At 39.2% G+C, this 16574-nt stretch overlaps 2 protein-coding genes across 3 annotated transcripts in view; one reads left to right on the top strand and one right to left on the bottom strand.

Moving 5' to 3' along the window:
• LOC143147916 (neurotrimin) overlaps positions 1-7890 on the bottom strand; it is a 40421-nt gene extending 32531 nt beyond the window's left edge. Inside the window, exons 1-4 of one of the 2 annotated variants that reach the window (XM_076313644.1) lie at positions 7033-7890; positions 6108-6277; positions 3994-4204; positions 3391-3518 (exon numbers count right to left, since the gene is read on the bottom strand). In XM_076313644.1, coding sequence (XP_076169759.1) covers positions 3391-3518; positions 3994-4204; positions 6108-6277; positions 7033-7072 — 549 coding nt within the window. In that variant the 5' untranslated portion in view covers positions 7073-7890. The remainder of the gene's footprint in view (positions 1-3390; positions 3519-3993; positions 4205-6107; positions 6278-7032) is intronic. The other variant, XM_076313645.1, reaches the window with a different exon arrangement.
• A 71-nt stretch (positions 7891-7961) lies between these two features.
• Positions 7962-11155, top strand: Mat1 (CDK-activating kinase assembly factor). The gene is made up of 2 exons (XM_076313643.1): positions 7962-9914; positions 9987-11155. The coding sequence occupies exons 1-2, from the start codon at positions 9791-9793 to the stop codon at positions 10823-10825; spliced, it is 963 nt and encodes a 320-aa protein (XP_076169758.1). The 5' UTR covers positions 7962-9790; the 3' UTR covers positions 10826-11155.
• The last annotated feature ends 5419 nt before the right edge of the window (positions 11156-16574 follow it).

Here is a 16574-nt window from a genome sequence, read left to right as displayed (position 1 = left end):
ATAAAATTTTTATATTTTATCATATGTTATTGCGATTGTTCAAGCGAAAAGAAATTGTTTATTGAATATTTTTCCACTTGTAGTTGCCACTGAAATCCGTCAATTATTTTCGTCGAGCTACTAATGAATCCCGGCATACAGTATCTACGTCGGACGGCCAACAGTTTTCAGGCAGTGAAAAATATAGTAGTTTCATTTTTTGTTAATGGCTGAAATTTGATCCAGCATGGAAGAGATCACTCTCGTCCGGTTTTTATTTACACAGCGGCGCGAGTCCACAGGTCGCTTGCGCTAAAGAAATATAAACAGTGCGGATATGATTTCGTTTATCCAGGTAAAAATTATCACTTGAAAGCAGAAATTACTGTACTTGGAAATTTTTAAAGACACCACGATTGCAAGCTACCGTGTTAAAGTCAAAGGTGACCATTTCCAATTTTTCCTCTAAAGACGAGCCAACTGCAGATAACGAAAATGTAAAACCAGAAATGGGCAACATTATGACAAATAAAGAACATACAGAATACTTACTCGCGTAAATGTTTGCTTATTCGTTGAGGTATGATATCGTTCTAATAATACGAATTCGAATTTTTATTCAATCGGACTTGAGTAAAAAGTTGTATTTTTAACGAAAAGTTAAGCTACACGAGAACATTCTGCGTGTCTGAATCACGACAAACGACACGTCACACGGATGAAACATTTAGTTTTCGATCGAAGACGATTACGCGCGCGGCGAAATGAACGCGAGGAGTGGAAAACAACTTTGGAAGCGAGCGCGATGAACGAACGCTGTCGGTGGTGCATCTCTGCACGCCCGTCGGCCGGAGAATAGTTCCCCGAAAAAAAGACGGGCGGAACGGGAAAAAAATAATCGAAAGACAAAAACCGACAAAAAAAAAGAAAGAAACGAGAGTGAAGAGGTGGATAGCAGAATGGTTGAAATAGTAGACCCTTGGGGGGCGAAAAACGAGAGAAATAAAGGTGAACGTAGAACCAGCGTCGAAGGAGGATGGGGATGCTACGGAAAGAGCTAGGAAGAGCAGAGAGTGTACTGCAGGTGTTGACTGTCTGCGGGGGATCAGAACGGGATGACGTGGAGAGAAGGGGGAGCGTCGAGAAGAGACTGATACACTGGAACGGAGGGGTTGCAGAGGGGGGGGGGGGGGGATAGGCGAGATAAATAATGGGATGGAAGAGAAGCGTAGACGATGGAGTGACAAAGAAGGGATAGAGGCTCTGAAGCCGATAGGCCAGAAGAGTGGAACGAGCGCGGAGGTTGGGGGGTGATGGCACGACGGAGAGAAGGAGGAGGAGGAGGAGGAGACGAGGAGGAAGAGTGGATAGAAAAGATGAAAACGAGAGAGACAGAGATGCGGGGACGGGCAAGGCAACGCGGAGTGGAACGACGCTGGAAAATTGTGTGTGCGATGCTGAAGGATAGCGGAAAAGTGGGGGCGTTGTAAGGAAGGTGACAGATAATGGGCGCGAGGGAGAACGAGAGTAAAAATGTGAAAGACAGTGGAACGCTGCGAATTGTAAAGACAGACGCGGTGGTACACAAAGCGTCGAGCTGGCAGAGAGAACTGACACTCTTAAGAAGGATGGACGGAAAGACAATGCGGCTGAGCGAAAGGGAGAGGGAAAAAGGAGGGTACGGGAGCAGGGGTAACCGTGGCGGAAGTTGAAAGTGAGGGAGCAAGGACAAAATGTAGGAAAGAATGTAGAGAAGACGGAAAACAAAGGGAGCACGTGCAAAGAATTGAAAGAAAAAAGTAGCAGGGAGTATTCGGATGGAAGGTGCACAATGGCGAGAAAAGGGAAAGGGCTGGAATAGCTGGATAGATAGTTTTATTCATTGCCTCGAGCAGACGAAATCCCCGTTGATATCAACTTGTTATACAGGGTGACGGAAACGTGTAACCAAATCCTAAGTTCTTTAAAAAAAAAAAAATGAAGCTAGTGCGAACGATAAGGGAAATTGTTCGGGGTTATAGAGCTAGCATTAAGGTTGGGTTTAACGCCATTTTTAACTACATTTCAGCTTCTATGCAATTATGTCCTTTTTATATTCGAGTATCTGTACTAATAATATTATTAATGTTAATATTATTAATAATAATGGTAATAATGATAGTTTCAATACTGAATAAACCACAACATTATGGCTATATTATGTTTCAACTACCAGTTATTTAAACTTGTTCAGAAAGGTACAATACCGCGTAATCCGTTTACTTCTGAAAATGTATTTTCGAACCTATGGCCTCTACGAAGCCCCGATTTAAGCTCTGCGTACCTTTTTTATAGAGATTTTTAAACGACCAAATATATATATATACACATACATGAAGATTTAACAACTTCAGGGAATCAATTGTATTTATTGTAAATCATGTATTTTTTTAGACATTCTTTTCATCAAGTTGAAAATTGTTGGGTTACTATTGGTTGTCCTGGGCATAGAGGCTTGTTGCAAGAGAGAACACGTATGAATGCTGCTGGGCGGGGAGGTTCACTAACTAAATGAATAATAAAACAGCGGTGGTAAGTGGGATATAAATAATAGAGGATATTCGGAAATGGAAGAGGCCATAACAATTGAATACCACCTCCGCGAATATCTCCCGAATGTTTGAAAAGTCGATGAGAAGTTTTCTGAATTTCGAACGCAATCAAAATTCAGCGAGGGCGTAAATTTATAAAGACACACCGGTTCGTTCCGTATGCTAGGGGCATACTAACTGCTTCTTTGGGAAATAATTGAATAATTCATTTCATAAACTGCGGCTTGAATAATTTCAATTCTATTCGCCAATTCGCGTGTTTGTCTGTGTATATGCGCTGGTGTGTTCACCGATAATACACGCTTATAAAGGATATTCCTCGTTAAGGGAGGAGGGAGGGAAAAAAAGGAGGAAATTAACTTTGCCCGAGCTTTCCTCAAATATTTCTTTAACCTAGTTAGGTAAAATTATATAATCAAGTACCCAATACGACAACTTGATTCGGCCACGGCGTCGTGGACGGTGTTCATGATTTGCGTACACACCTAACCTGGAAAGTTTCATTTCTGCGCTCCATTATCGCCTTTTTGTTCCGTTGCGAAACTTTCCCAATTATATTGAATTCATCAAAATTACCCATTAAGTGTCTATGCTGTTATTAATCGATCGCCGTTAAGAGATAGGCATGCAGGAAATTTCGAAATTTGAAAATGGTAGTGATTCCCTGTCCGAAACGAAATTGAAATTATTACTTTCGTTCGTGTCCTAAAAGTGATCGGTAACGTTCCGTCCTTTTAGGTCACACTTCACCCGCAACAATTCCAACGAAAAGAGTATAAAGTGTACGTAAGTAAATTTACATGTATAAAAAATGCAATACCTCGCGATCGTGGGTCCAGTAAATGGCTGTTGGTGGTTCGGGGCTGTGACGTACCACGCAGGTAAGGTTCATGGTGCTGCCTTTGTTTATAAACATTTCTGGTTCCCCGACAATCGACGTTACAGGTTCTAAACAAACGAAAAATATTTTCTATAAGCACAAACAAATGTGTAACAATTTCCACTTGTCCACGAATAAGCAAACGAATAATTAACGTTCGCGTGCACCTAACCAAATCTGTTCCAAAGTGCCGCGTCGAAACATCGGGAAATAAAACATAAACACGTAAAACGCCCACGTTATTGTGTCTCAGATTCGTGCAGCACAGGCAACACACAAATTGGCTACCGGGCAAGAAAAAAAAGCAAAACGTTTGATTGAAATTCAAAGTAGATTTGGAATTGGAAAACCGTTGTAACGTTAGCTCGATTTGCCCGGGAAACAGGAGAGCTCCCGGGTCAGGTTAGACACGATCCTGATAGACGTACGGAGAAAATAAAATTAACGAGTAGCGACGGTGAAACACGAGCGACAGGACGATTCGACGGAAAGATTGCGAAACGAAAACAAAACAGAGAAGCGCAAAGAAGGTATCGAACTAACCGACGACCGAGAGATGCATAGATAGGCTGCTGGGCGGTGTCGTTGACACTTGACACTCGTAGGTCCCGGAATCACGGCGCTGCGGATATCTTACTTGAAGCGTCCAATCTTCGGTTCGTGGAAAATGCGACGCCACGAATCTTTGGTCAGAAGTGTAAGTTTCGACACCGGTGGTCAAAAGATGTATATCTCTGTGTCTAACCCAGGACACCTGTCAGGATAATATGCGATAAATATTACTTACCGATCGACGCGAAATTCGTTCGAAGCCGAATCAACTCGCAATTTGTACCCTCTCTAATAACGAAGTACCGATCGCCGCATAATTTTACGTGCGAATCTACTTAAATATTAAAGCGAATTCGTTGGATTCGCGTTTGAATGAATAATGATCGAATTGATTCCCTCTCTGATACCTGTCAGACGTAGCGTTAAATAATACTCGACGTATATATACATGAAATATTTCCGCCGATTCTTTTTTTTTTCCTCTCGCTAGTTGACGTCGAATAATTCCAGCTTTTTAAAGCCGTCATATTTTCTGTTATTAATACTAACAATAACGTCCCGCGAAAGAAGACGAAGCATCGGTATAAATTCACAGTGCCGTGTACCGGCGGATAGCTAAAAACTGTAACGTATTATTCTCTCTCGTATTATCCGACGCGTGAAAAGCGCTCGATGCAGATTCCCGTCGATGACGCGTTCGTGCATGCACGTTTTGCAAGAAATGTGCTGTTACCAGGACAACAACGATAGCGTTGGATAACTGCAATTAATGGTCCTGTAACGCGTTCTGATATGTTTGCAAACATCAATTTGCGTCGGTCGGGTGCCGATTGTTGTCGGCTAAATAATTATTAACGTTATCCCCGTCGTTACAAAACTTTTTGCATCTCTTCGTGTGAGAGCACACACGCGTCGGGCGAACGTGTGTTTGGAGGGAGGGGGAGAGCCGACCGTTGAATATGCATTATACGATGTACCCGTAGTCATAGAGTCCGGTGAAACGGTCGTACTTCACGGCCTTCAACGGGTGTCATTGATTGCGCGCTGATGGTTTAATGCCATTTGTTGTTCCGCCTCGTTAAATTGTGTTTCCTCGCGCCCTCGCGCGCGTATTTCTAAATAGGCTATAAATTTGTATTTAGGACGTACCGATAATCGGTACGCTGCCGCACAAAGGAATATTAATGAGACGCGGCCGCCACGGATAACCGTGTACGATGAAAAGCCACCGTCGGCTTTAAATCGCACTTGCTCAAGGCACGACTCCCGACCGGGCGAGTCGATTAAAATTCAAGTAGAGCTTAAAGTGTTACTTGCAATTAAAGCTGAATCAAGAAGGCCCCGTGGGTCGAATGAAAATTTAACGTTCGCTTAAAACTTTGAGCGGACGCGCGACTTTGAAAAGGTACCGTTCGATAAATTATGCGGGAATCCAATCCCTCCCCTTCCCCCTATAAGTAGCTTCATGGAGCCCGATGCCCGTATTTACCGCGTCGCGTGATCTTTCTTCCTATTCACGCTATTATACGCCCGGCTCCGCTTTCAGGATAACGTGATTTTTTTCCACCGTGGAATTTCTGTCTCAGTGAAAAAGGCATTTCTGAAAACAACCGTGCATCCAGCGTTATCGATACTGTACGAGACGAACGAAGGCAGAAAGGTTTGTATATGTGCGAAGAGTGGCGGGAATAGGAGTCGCGAAATAAAAACTGCTCACCCGTGCGTATTGTGAAAAAGCGAAGCCTTCTGTTTTACTTAAATTCCGCCGGTAAATACGAGAACTAGGTACAAACAAACGACGCGAAAAACGAAACTTTGCCTTTTTGTCCATCGTACTGTAAAACTTCAGTTCCAGCTTGTTATACAGTTACCCCCTTCATGGGGCAACTTCTATTGTATCCGTTGTATTATTCGCGTTGTGATCTTTTGTTCGAGCCCTTATTAATTCGTATTCTTAACGGTGCTTCGTGCACACGATACGCGGTATTCTATTGAACTACCAGACATGGTTATCCGTATTTTACCGAATTATCGAATTCCCAACGTTGCTGACGGCCGATAACCGTTCCCGTCGCGTATTTCACTTCTTCATGCTCGTTACCTACCGTACGATCGCCCAGATTCCGAACTCGGCAGTTTAAGGTGGCCGTCTTGCCAACCAACGCGGTGACATTGTGAGACGCCGAAACGTCGAAGTAAGGTCCCCGATCGAGCGGTTCCAGTGCACGATTCTCGTACATTCCGTGATCAGACGTTCCCCGGACGAGTCCTTGCACTTTAAGAGAAAACACAAAGCTGCTTTCAGTCGGCTCGTTTCAATCTCCAGATTGCAGTAGATTGTTCTTTGACCCGAGAGGTTATATTCCGTGCTTCGTCGCACCGCGAGTGCTTACGGGACAGCGAGAGAAATGCTCGCCACGTTGCGTCGTTCGTTATCGGAATTTCGTTAACTTCTCGTGTTTACCGCGAAACTCTCGCGTGGGCCACGATGTACGACCCGGAAGTGATAAGAAATCATTTTAACGTGTTCCAAAGTGGCGCGGGGGTAAAAGGCACGATATATCTCTCTTTCACTCGGACATAGACCTTACCATGCTTCGTCATAAAGTATTAAAGTAGGTGCCGAAGTTGCTGGTTACAGTTCCAGAAACTACTTTATTTCATAATACGTGACAGTGAGTGAGAAGTATCGCCAGGCGACCCGTTGTCGTTTTGTTCTTCGGAGATTATAGAAGAATGAAACATGCCTCGCCTTTCATTGTTATAACAAATATCCCGGCATTTTTATCCTTATATCGCGTTACTTATACGATTGTTGCAACTGCACTTGCTTTACAAAGCGATGTACTTTTTTGTACATTTTAAACGAACGATTGAAACGGTTTCAAAAAGTCATGCGTTTATTAATTTTATTATTATTATTATTATTATTTTCTCGTTATAGAAACACAAAATTATCATACATTTCGTCGCAAAGAACAATCTCGAATTACGAATCGTTTGAAATGTCGGATGATAATTTTCACTTACCCGAAAACAATAGATTCAGGGTTAAAAGTACACCCTTCATTTTTTGTTTTTCTCTCTCATAGTCGATCCACGATGTTGTTCAATATATCCTTCGCGCTTTCGAAGATGCACCACTGTGTTCCCCGTTTCCTCAATAATAGGATTTCGCGTCGCCGGCTCTTCCACGACTTTCACTTGTCAATTATTTGCAAATTATCCCTTCCGCGTTTCGTTAATCTCCTCCTACCGTGGCGCAATAATCCAGAAGCGAATGTTCTATATTGCATCTCGGAACAAAGGCGCGGAATCAAAATCGCAAGGAGAAAGTATCGGACGAATCAATAGCATCCGATTTTCCTTGGCTTTTTCACTCGATGTCGCCATTATGTCACAGCTATTCGCAATTTATGTGCTGGCATACATAGAAATCGTTCCCGATACTTCTCTTCCATAGTCCTTGCATCCTCAATACCTTCTCTTATCTTCCCGCTATAACATTCGCTTTGCTACTGGTTAATTGACCGACGGTACGAACGTTCGATCAATCCGTGCACGTTGAAAAAAAAAGAAGAAAAACAAAAGGTCTCGTAGAACAAAAAAATATCCGGACCAGTTTCTCGCTTTCTTCTTAACCGTTCTATTATGCAAATTGAACTATCAGCAATTTCATCCTTCGAAGCCCGACGGCGACACGGTCTCCCTAACCAACCAATTCGTGCGATGAAACGTTCGTTCGACGGTGATTTAATTTCCGCAATTCGAATGACGTGCAACGAGAATGAGAGCCGAGCGCCTCTAGTCTGCCTTTGACGAGCGCGAACGTCGTGGAAGAGCGCGATAAAACTCGTGTACGAACATCCGAGCGAAACTGATAGTGCATGCGACACGGCCCGGGAGAGACGCCCTGCCATCTGTCCTTGCACACGCCCCGCTTTCCCTCTCTCGAAGTCAACGGGAAGATGGGGTAGACATCGTCCGGCGCAAGCGTGTATCCCTTTGGTTCTATTACAGCACGCACACTCGTGTCGCGAACGTGCAGCATCCCCTAGTCGAGAATCGAATTCCAACCAGCCGATCGTCGTCGTAGTGTCGTCATTGTCGTACACGTGTCACGCACCAATACGTCTCATCTACCGTAACAAATATCATGCAGCAGAGCCACTCGTTCGCATCGTTCTCCCAGTAACGACTAAATCGAGCTTATCGCTTCGTTCGTTGCCCGCATGGACAGTAAACAAAACGATGTAGTTTTCTTGAGTGTTTCGACCGTCGAATTGTTTTGAAGAGTCTCAAGCGTCGAGCAATGACATCCATAATGCGTGATTTAAGAGAGGTCAAATACGTTTAGACGTAGAATATTTACGAGTAAATATTTGTACGTATATAAACCGTAATACAGAAACAAGGTAATAAAATTGTGTACAAATTGAAATTGGAATTCGGTGCATAAGATGTATTTAAACACTACGTACCAGATGCTACGTAATATGCGATGTATTTAAATTTCAACGAAATTTGAATGTCAAAGGTTTTGGTATATTTATGTGAATTTTCGTGGAACGAGAAAACACTGTAATAAGGTGCTCACTTTAGGAAACATCCTTGGAACAAGATTTTCGTTAATCTCGGGAATTTTCGGTGCTTCGGTCTATGGGCAAGATTAGGGTACCTTCGTTTACTTAAAAAACGTCTTTGCTCATTTTTCACGGAATGTGGCGGCAGTCTTACGAGAGGACTTGAATAATGGGTGTCCGTAACATCGTCGTGAAGGAACGGGAAATCTTGCGAGGCACTAAAGCATATCAACCCTTTGTTCTTTCTAGCATAATGGACATGCATTGTATCTTTTTCTTGTCGGCTTTTTAATGTACAATCTACACGATGGAATTGAAAGAGAAATCGATGCCCCAAATCGTTAGAAGTGAAACGCACAAGAGACGTACGACTTCGGTCTCAAGGGATCTGACTCGAGTTTCTTTTCAGCGAGATTTCCTTTTCCTCCTCTTTGCTTCAGTAATCACGTAACGACGCTCAATGATCGAAACTTTCTTAGAAAAAGCAAAGATTCATTTGCTGAATGCAGACCATGCAGTGCATGTTTCGTCAACAAATTTATCTTTTAATGTGTTTACGTATCCGTGTGCAACGTTTGAAAGCGAATAAGAAAAACGAAACAATTACTATGCATTCTTCGTATGTAGTGACATTAGTCGCTTAAGTGGAAATGTATTTTTCTTTAAACTCAAAATTGAATAAATATATACCATTCATTTAAATTATAAATTTATTCAGTCATTGAAAGTTTTGTGCTTCGACCAATCAGTAGTACAGAACGGAAATGTACTGCAATTGTCAGCAATTGTGGTTGAAAATGTAATCTGTACGAATATTATCATAGTTCATGCTTTACAGATATTACAGTTTATACCGTGACCATAAACTTTTTTGATATTATCGATACACGGTGTGCTCCATTTTACGATATCGATTACGTTCGAATATTAGTTCAAGTTACACGGTGATGGCATGAATTTTTAATTGAAGGTTATGTCATGGTATAGTGGTCTTATGAGTCCCCTGATATAACAACGAAATGTGATAATTAAATTCTTTTTCCGTTATTTATTTGTACGCAACAACTTAGTTAATTTAAATCTGTATTAAAATTATGACATACGTTGTAATGTGAATTTTTCTACTTTTTAACCGGTTGAACTGTCTGTGAAAGAAAGCACAGGTTAGCATTAAGTTTAGTATTTGTTTGCAATACTTCGTAAAAATGGATGATCAAGCTTGTCCAAGATGCAAAACTACCAAGTATCGGAATCCATCCTTAAAAATGATGGTAAATGTTTGTGGACACACATTATGTGAAAGCTGCGTAGACTTGTTGTTTCTCAAAGGTTAGTATTCTTATATTATTAAAAACTATATTTTGTAAGAAATACCCTAATATGTATTATGTACTTGTAAAGGTTCTGGATCTTGCCCAGAATGTAAAATTCCTTTAAGAAGAGCAAATTTTCGTGTTCAATTGTTTGAGGATCCAATGGTAGAGAAAGAGGTAAATATAAGAAAAAGGATACTTCGGGATTTTAATAAAAGAGAAGAGGACTTTGCATCATTACGCGAATACAACGATTATTTAGAAGAAATTGAAACAATTATATATAACTTAGCTAACAATATCGATGTAATAGAAACAAATAAAAGAATAGACCAATATAAGAAGGACAACAAAGATCAAATAACAAAAAGCAAATCTAAACTTGGTAGAAGCGAATATGAATTAGAAGAGATGATAGAGTTAGAAAAACAAAAGGAAGAGGAGAGACGATTGGAACTAGTTAAAGCAGAAATGGAAGCTAAAAAGAAAAAGATTCGTGAAAAAGAAGCACTTATAGATGAGCTTACATTTTCAGAAGGAAATGCAAAGAATATTGTGGAAACATTTGCATCTGCTATACAAGCATCTAAAAAGGAAATAAAAGCAGTACCTTCAAAAGTTACTCAATTTAGTACAGGAATCAAGTTTGGTAATCAAGGAACTCAGAATTATTTACCTGTGCCAAAACTTGACGACGGGCCTTTGTATTCTTATACTCCTATTGGACAATCAACCGATGGTCCAACACCACCTGGTTGGAGAGAACTACAAGCTCGTGGTTATGTTTCTCACGTTCGTGCAGAATCTTCAGCAGAAAGAGCAGGAGGATTTAAAGCACATGTTGCATGTTTAAGGGCTTTACAAGAAGCTATGGCTGGTTTATACCATAATCCCTCACAACATCAAACGGAATTTACAAGTGTTTGATTGTACAAAATGTTTTAATGCCAAGGAAACTAAACTATTTAGTTTTGTATATAGGCTAGTATTTACTGATCAGTTTTTCTAATTGACATATGCAACTCAGAATCTTCTACTAATTGTCAGTTGAGCATACACGCCAAGTTGATTAAATGTATGTGATATACTTATAAATAACAGGTACACGTGCCTTGTATATTTATCTAACTTTGTATTGCATATTGTATACCATGAAAATTGTACAACTTCAGTACCTGGCCATTTATTCAATACACATAAACAAAATCATTTTTTAGTTTTTACACAAAATAAAATCCATTTTGTTCAATATGGTGATATATGTGTATAATCTTTCTCCATGTTCTGATTCTGATATTCAACCTTTTTAATGATTAATATGTTATAAATTATTTATATCGCTATTTATGAAAATGTTAATGTTGAAATATAACTTTTATAATAACCAATGTTTTTTATTAGTATAGTTTTATCAATTTCTGAAACTCGATAATATTATATAGTGACACAAACGAGATATATTGTAAAATAAATATTTTATTTTCCGATTGTCGGTATCGTAAAACCTGAAATACCGGCTCATAAAGAATTAGTGGTTTATGGCGACCTCTTAGTTTAAGAATGAAAATTTTAGGAACCGTATTCAACTGAACCACCGACGTCTTAAAAAGCATTGTCACATTAAGTTCCATTTTATCCTCACATATGAAACGTGGGACATTAGAGAAACATAAAACGAAAAATATTTAAAAAAAGAAAAAAAAAGTAAAATATCAGACTCATTAAAAAAATATTCTATGTTACAATAATCTACTTATTCGAAAATCTAAAGAAACTACTCTAAATGCGCGCCGATTAGTTCGGTATTACCAGCAACGGACAATAATCCTTGCGAATAATATCGATTACCACGTCTTACCACATGAAGCTTGCTGCGAGTGTAGACCCGGAGGCAGATAGATGGAATCAAAGTTCCATCGATCGTGAAAAATCACGAAAACGATTTAATTGTTTCACTCGCATTAATATTATACGAAACACCAATAGAAAGTAATGAAAATTGCCACGGATTGAATAAGGACCTACTTTAGTAACTATTTCGTTACTTCCTATTTGTATTTCGTCTAATATTAATACACATTTAATTATAAATTCAATTAATCGCAGTGGAACAGTTATATTATTTTCGTGCTTTTTCCCACATTCGACATTCAAACGGAATTCAGCGACTTACAGTAGGAGGTCGCCATTGTGTACGCAACAGCTGACAGGACAAGACGTGTCGAGAGACGCGCGAGTTCGGCGGTACGTCAGCATTAGTTTTCTAATATTTAACAGTGTCTAATCAATCCTAATACTTTCGTTACTTCTTATTAGTGTTTTGTTTAACATTAAGAGACTTTTAGTTATTAATTTATTAACGCGAGTGGAACAATTAAACCATTTTAGTGTCTTCTCCTCTTTCGAAATTCAAACGGAATTCAGTGACTTACAATAGAAGGTCGCCATTGTGTTCGCAACAACTGACAGGACAAGACGTGTCGAGAGACGCGCGAGTTCGGCGGTACGTCAGCATTAGTTTTCTAATATTTAACAGTGTCTAATCAATCCTAATACTTTCGTTACTTCTTATTAGTGTTTCGTCTAACATTAAGAGACTTTTAGTTATTAATTTATTAACGCGAGTGGAACAATTAAATCATTTTAGTGTCTTCTCCTGTTTCGATATTCAAACGGAATTCAGTGACTTACAGTAGAAGGTCGCCAGTGTATACGCAGCAGCTGACAGGATAAGACGTGTCGAGAGTCGCGCGAGTTCCGAGGTACGTGAGCATTAGTTTCCTAATATTTAACAGTGTCTAATCAATCCTAATACTTTCGTTACTTCCTATTGGTGTTTTGCCTAACATTAAGAGACTTTTAGTTATTAATTTATTAACGCAAGTGGAACAATTAAATCATTTTAGTGTCTTTTCCTCTTTCGAAATTGAAACGGAATAATATTTAACAGTGTCTAATTAATCCCAATACTTTCGTTACTTTCTATGGGTGTTTTGTGTAGCATCAATGGACTTTTAGTTATTAATTTATTAACGCAAGTGGAACAATTAAATCGATTTAGTGATTATTCCTCTTTCGAAATTGAAACGAAATTCAGTGACTTACAGTAGAAGGTCGCCAGTGTATACGTAGCAGCTGACAGGATAAGACGTGTCGAGAGTCGCGCGAGTTCCGAGGTACGTGAGCATTAGTTTTCTAATATTTAACAGTGTCTAATCAATGCTAATACTTTCGTTACTTCCTATTGGTGTTTCGCCTAACATTAAGAGACTTTTAGTTATTAATTTATTAACGCAAGTGGAACAATTAAATCATTTTAGTGTCTTTTCCTCTTCTGAAATTGAAACGGAATGATATTTAACAGTGTCTAATTAATCCCAATACTTTCGTTACTTCCTATTGGTGTTTCGTGTAACATTAATACACTTTTAGTTATAAATTTAATCATCGTGAGTGCAACAATTAAATCGTTTTCGTGTTTCTTCTCTTCATTACACAGTGCGGATCTATATATTACATTAATGCGTATCTTCGATTCAAATTGTAATTTCGTGCAAAATATTTCGAGTTCGCTTATTGTTTAATTACAATACGACAATGTTTATTTCGATAAATGCGTTTCAAGTTTATCGTTTCTTGTGTTGCAGAGTGTCGCACTACCGATGGATGCTACGACGCTTCAGGATCGGTACACGGATTATTGGTAAAATCATCCAAGTAGTAAGAACAACATATTATATTTTTTTTTATATTCATTGCATATTTATAACATATATATGTATATTTCATTTTAATTGTGTGCCATTTAAATGTTTTTCGCGAGCATATGTGATTTCGTATTCGATCGGTGCAAATATCAAATAATAATAGATCAATTCGAGTGAACAATTAAAAATTTTAACAATAAACAAATATTACCTCCCGTCTATTTGATAATTGGAATAACTCGTATATTACTGGATCTCGGTCGCGATTTAATATTTTTCTTTCCTACACAATATATTTTTGTTCCACAAAATTATCACTACGAAGCGATCGCGATTGCGTTTGCGTACGCGTTCCGGATGCGAGTTTTTTTCCACGCGTATACCCGTATTCACGTGTATTTGGTACACGAGTAACAAATCGACTTTGATCTTTGCAACGAGTTCTCCGATATTTGTAAAAATCGCGATGCGTATTTCACGACGAGAACGAACACGTTCGCAAATTTAATCGCGAAAATCCTCTATTTGAACAATTGAAAATTGTTCGATAGAATCTTGTCGAATTCGATGCTTCGCACGACAAAAAATGCGAACCATTAAAAACCAGCAGTATTTTCTTTACAAACGCTCGATAAACAATCCCTCCCTCCCTCCCTCCCATCTTTTCTTTCAGCAATTTTTACGGCCGCGCGCAATGCGGCCAGTAGAGTCAGTGTTTGCTCAAACACGTAGATTTGCAATGTATTTCGGAGCATAGTGGCTCCGAGTAGAGTCTCGTTCAGAATTTAGGTCCACGCGATCTAGATTCAGTGTTTCTCGCGTTTTGTAAACTCTCTCGAGAGCATCGTGGCTCTCTTCATATAGAATCACTTTTGCTCGCCGGATTTGATACTCGGTCGCGTAGCTAATTTAGTTTCTTTTTTTTTTTATTTTTTTTATTTTTGTAATATCCAATGTGAATCGTCACCGGTATTAGAGTCAGTGCATCATTGACTCAGGAGGAGTCTCGGGCGGTCCACCACCATCATCCAACGTAAGTATCTATCGCCACTCTTCTGAAAAATATTTTCTCTTAGATTATCTCGATCAATTTTCCCTTACGAATTATTCTCTTACGAGTAATTTCTTTGCATAGTAGAATTTTTCAATTTTTTTTTTTTTTCACAAATAAAAAGTCGAGTCATTTTAACAAAACGAAAGAACACTATCTCGTTAGATACTAGATCAGTCCTTGTAGTTCACTAGAAACGAAAATCATATTAGTTTTAAAGAACACAAGAATATTTCCTAATATTAGGAAAGTTATTTCGTTTTCCAAAATGGAGAATGTACAATTCAATGAAATGTTCACAAGCTCTGAAAAAATCGTGTTTCATTTTCACTCAAAATGAAAACGAAATGACTTTCCGAACCACCCAATACTTCTAAATTAGAATCGAGACTATTCTGAAACTTTCACTTTACCTTTTTTGTTTCTTTTTTAGTTCCAGGGTGCAGAGACTTCCACGATGACATCCGGCTGGGACATCGTGCGGGGGTCCACCATCGAACGACGTAAGTATCTATCTGTCCTTACCAAAATTGAAACCATTTTGAAACTTTGGAAACAGATCGTCACGTTTTTTGTTTTTTTTTGTTACAGATCCTCCACCTTGGGTCCACTACGATGACACCTGGCCTAGGTATTCATCTGTTCGTGTTCTACGATTGGTGAGTCGCATGCGATTTTTTATTCCTCCGGTCCCCGATCATGTCGTAGGACGAAAGGTCCGAATCGACACGGGTGACCGGTTGTATTTATATTTCTTGATTTTTGCGAGTACAGTGATCGCGAGTATATCAATCATATACTCGCGAGCAATGATATTTTTCCTTGTACTTGTACGTATATCTTAGATCAGGTAATAGGGCCTTCTTGTATACCGCGTTTTTTAATACCGCGATATAATTATTTAACGAACAAGTCGGATATACCATCCGACCTCGCGATTCTAACGATTAGTATCACGCGAGAATTATATTAACTAATATTTTATTAGTTTCTATATTGTTCGAGTCTCGTATTAAAATATCATTCGAGTATTAACGTTTATCTGTAGCTTTTATGCTACATTTTATATACAAGAAGGCATTTCGCGATGGTTAGATCTCCGAGTCAAAGTAACATACTTGCACAAAATTGTCCAACTTTGAAACACAATTTACTTTGACGACGAAATCGACCAAGGTTTATTCAAAACTTTCAATAAGTAAATATTTCATCTTAGATTTTCTTGATCAATTTTTTCTTACGAATAATTCTCTTAAGAGTAACTTCTTTGCATAGTAGATTTTTTCAATTTTTCACAAATAAAAAGTCGAGTCATTTTAACTGAACGAAAGTATACTATCTCGTTAGATACTACATAGATTAACCACATTAGTTCAGGATTTTCAGCATAATTTTTCCGTGTTCGTTGCCCGAACTCGTTCAAGTGCCCAGGTGCTACTTGCTCGAGCGAGGGCAACGGGCACGATGACTCCTTAGTCCGTAAGATTAATAATAATATATACAAGTGTCTGACAATGCGCTGGCGTATCGTGCACGACGTAATTTCCACACATGTGTGTGTGGTTAGGCTGTGGAATTGCGTCGATTCGCGAAAATATATCATAGAGACCACGGATCGAAGAATATCGTCATATTACAAGAATACTCTGTATTCTTGTAATACGACTACGTCATATTATCAATGACAGTAACTATCTCTCTTAACTTAACTTTTGCTATTACATTCACGCGACAATTGTTCACGCGACGATTATTCACGCGACGATTGCTCTCCTTAAAGAGCCACGCGATAAATTCCCACACACGTTACGAGTAGATATACGCAATGGTCGCCAGCCATTGTCAGACAATTTCAGGAACTTGGTATGTACCTTTAGAGTGTGAATGTTTGATAAGCTCGGGTGTCGGAGGCGTCCCG

The sequence above is a fragment of the Ptiloglossa arizonensis genome, chromosome 6 (assembly GCF_051014685.1).
Source record: "Ptiloglossa arizonensis isolate GNS036 chromosome 6, iyPtiAriz1_principal, whole genome shotgun sequence".
In the NCBI taxonomy this organism is placed as follows: Eukaryota; Metazoa; Arthropoda; class Insecta; order Hymenoptera; family Colletidae; genus Ptiloglossa; species Ptiloglossa arizonensis.
This window is presented reverse-complemented; position numbering and strand designations above follow the sequence as displayed.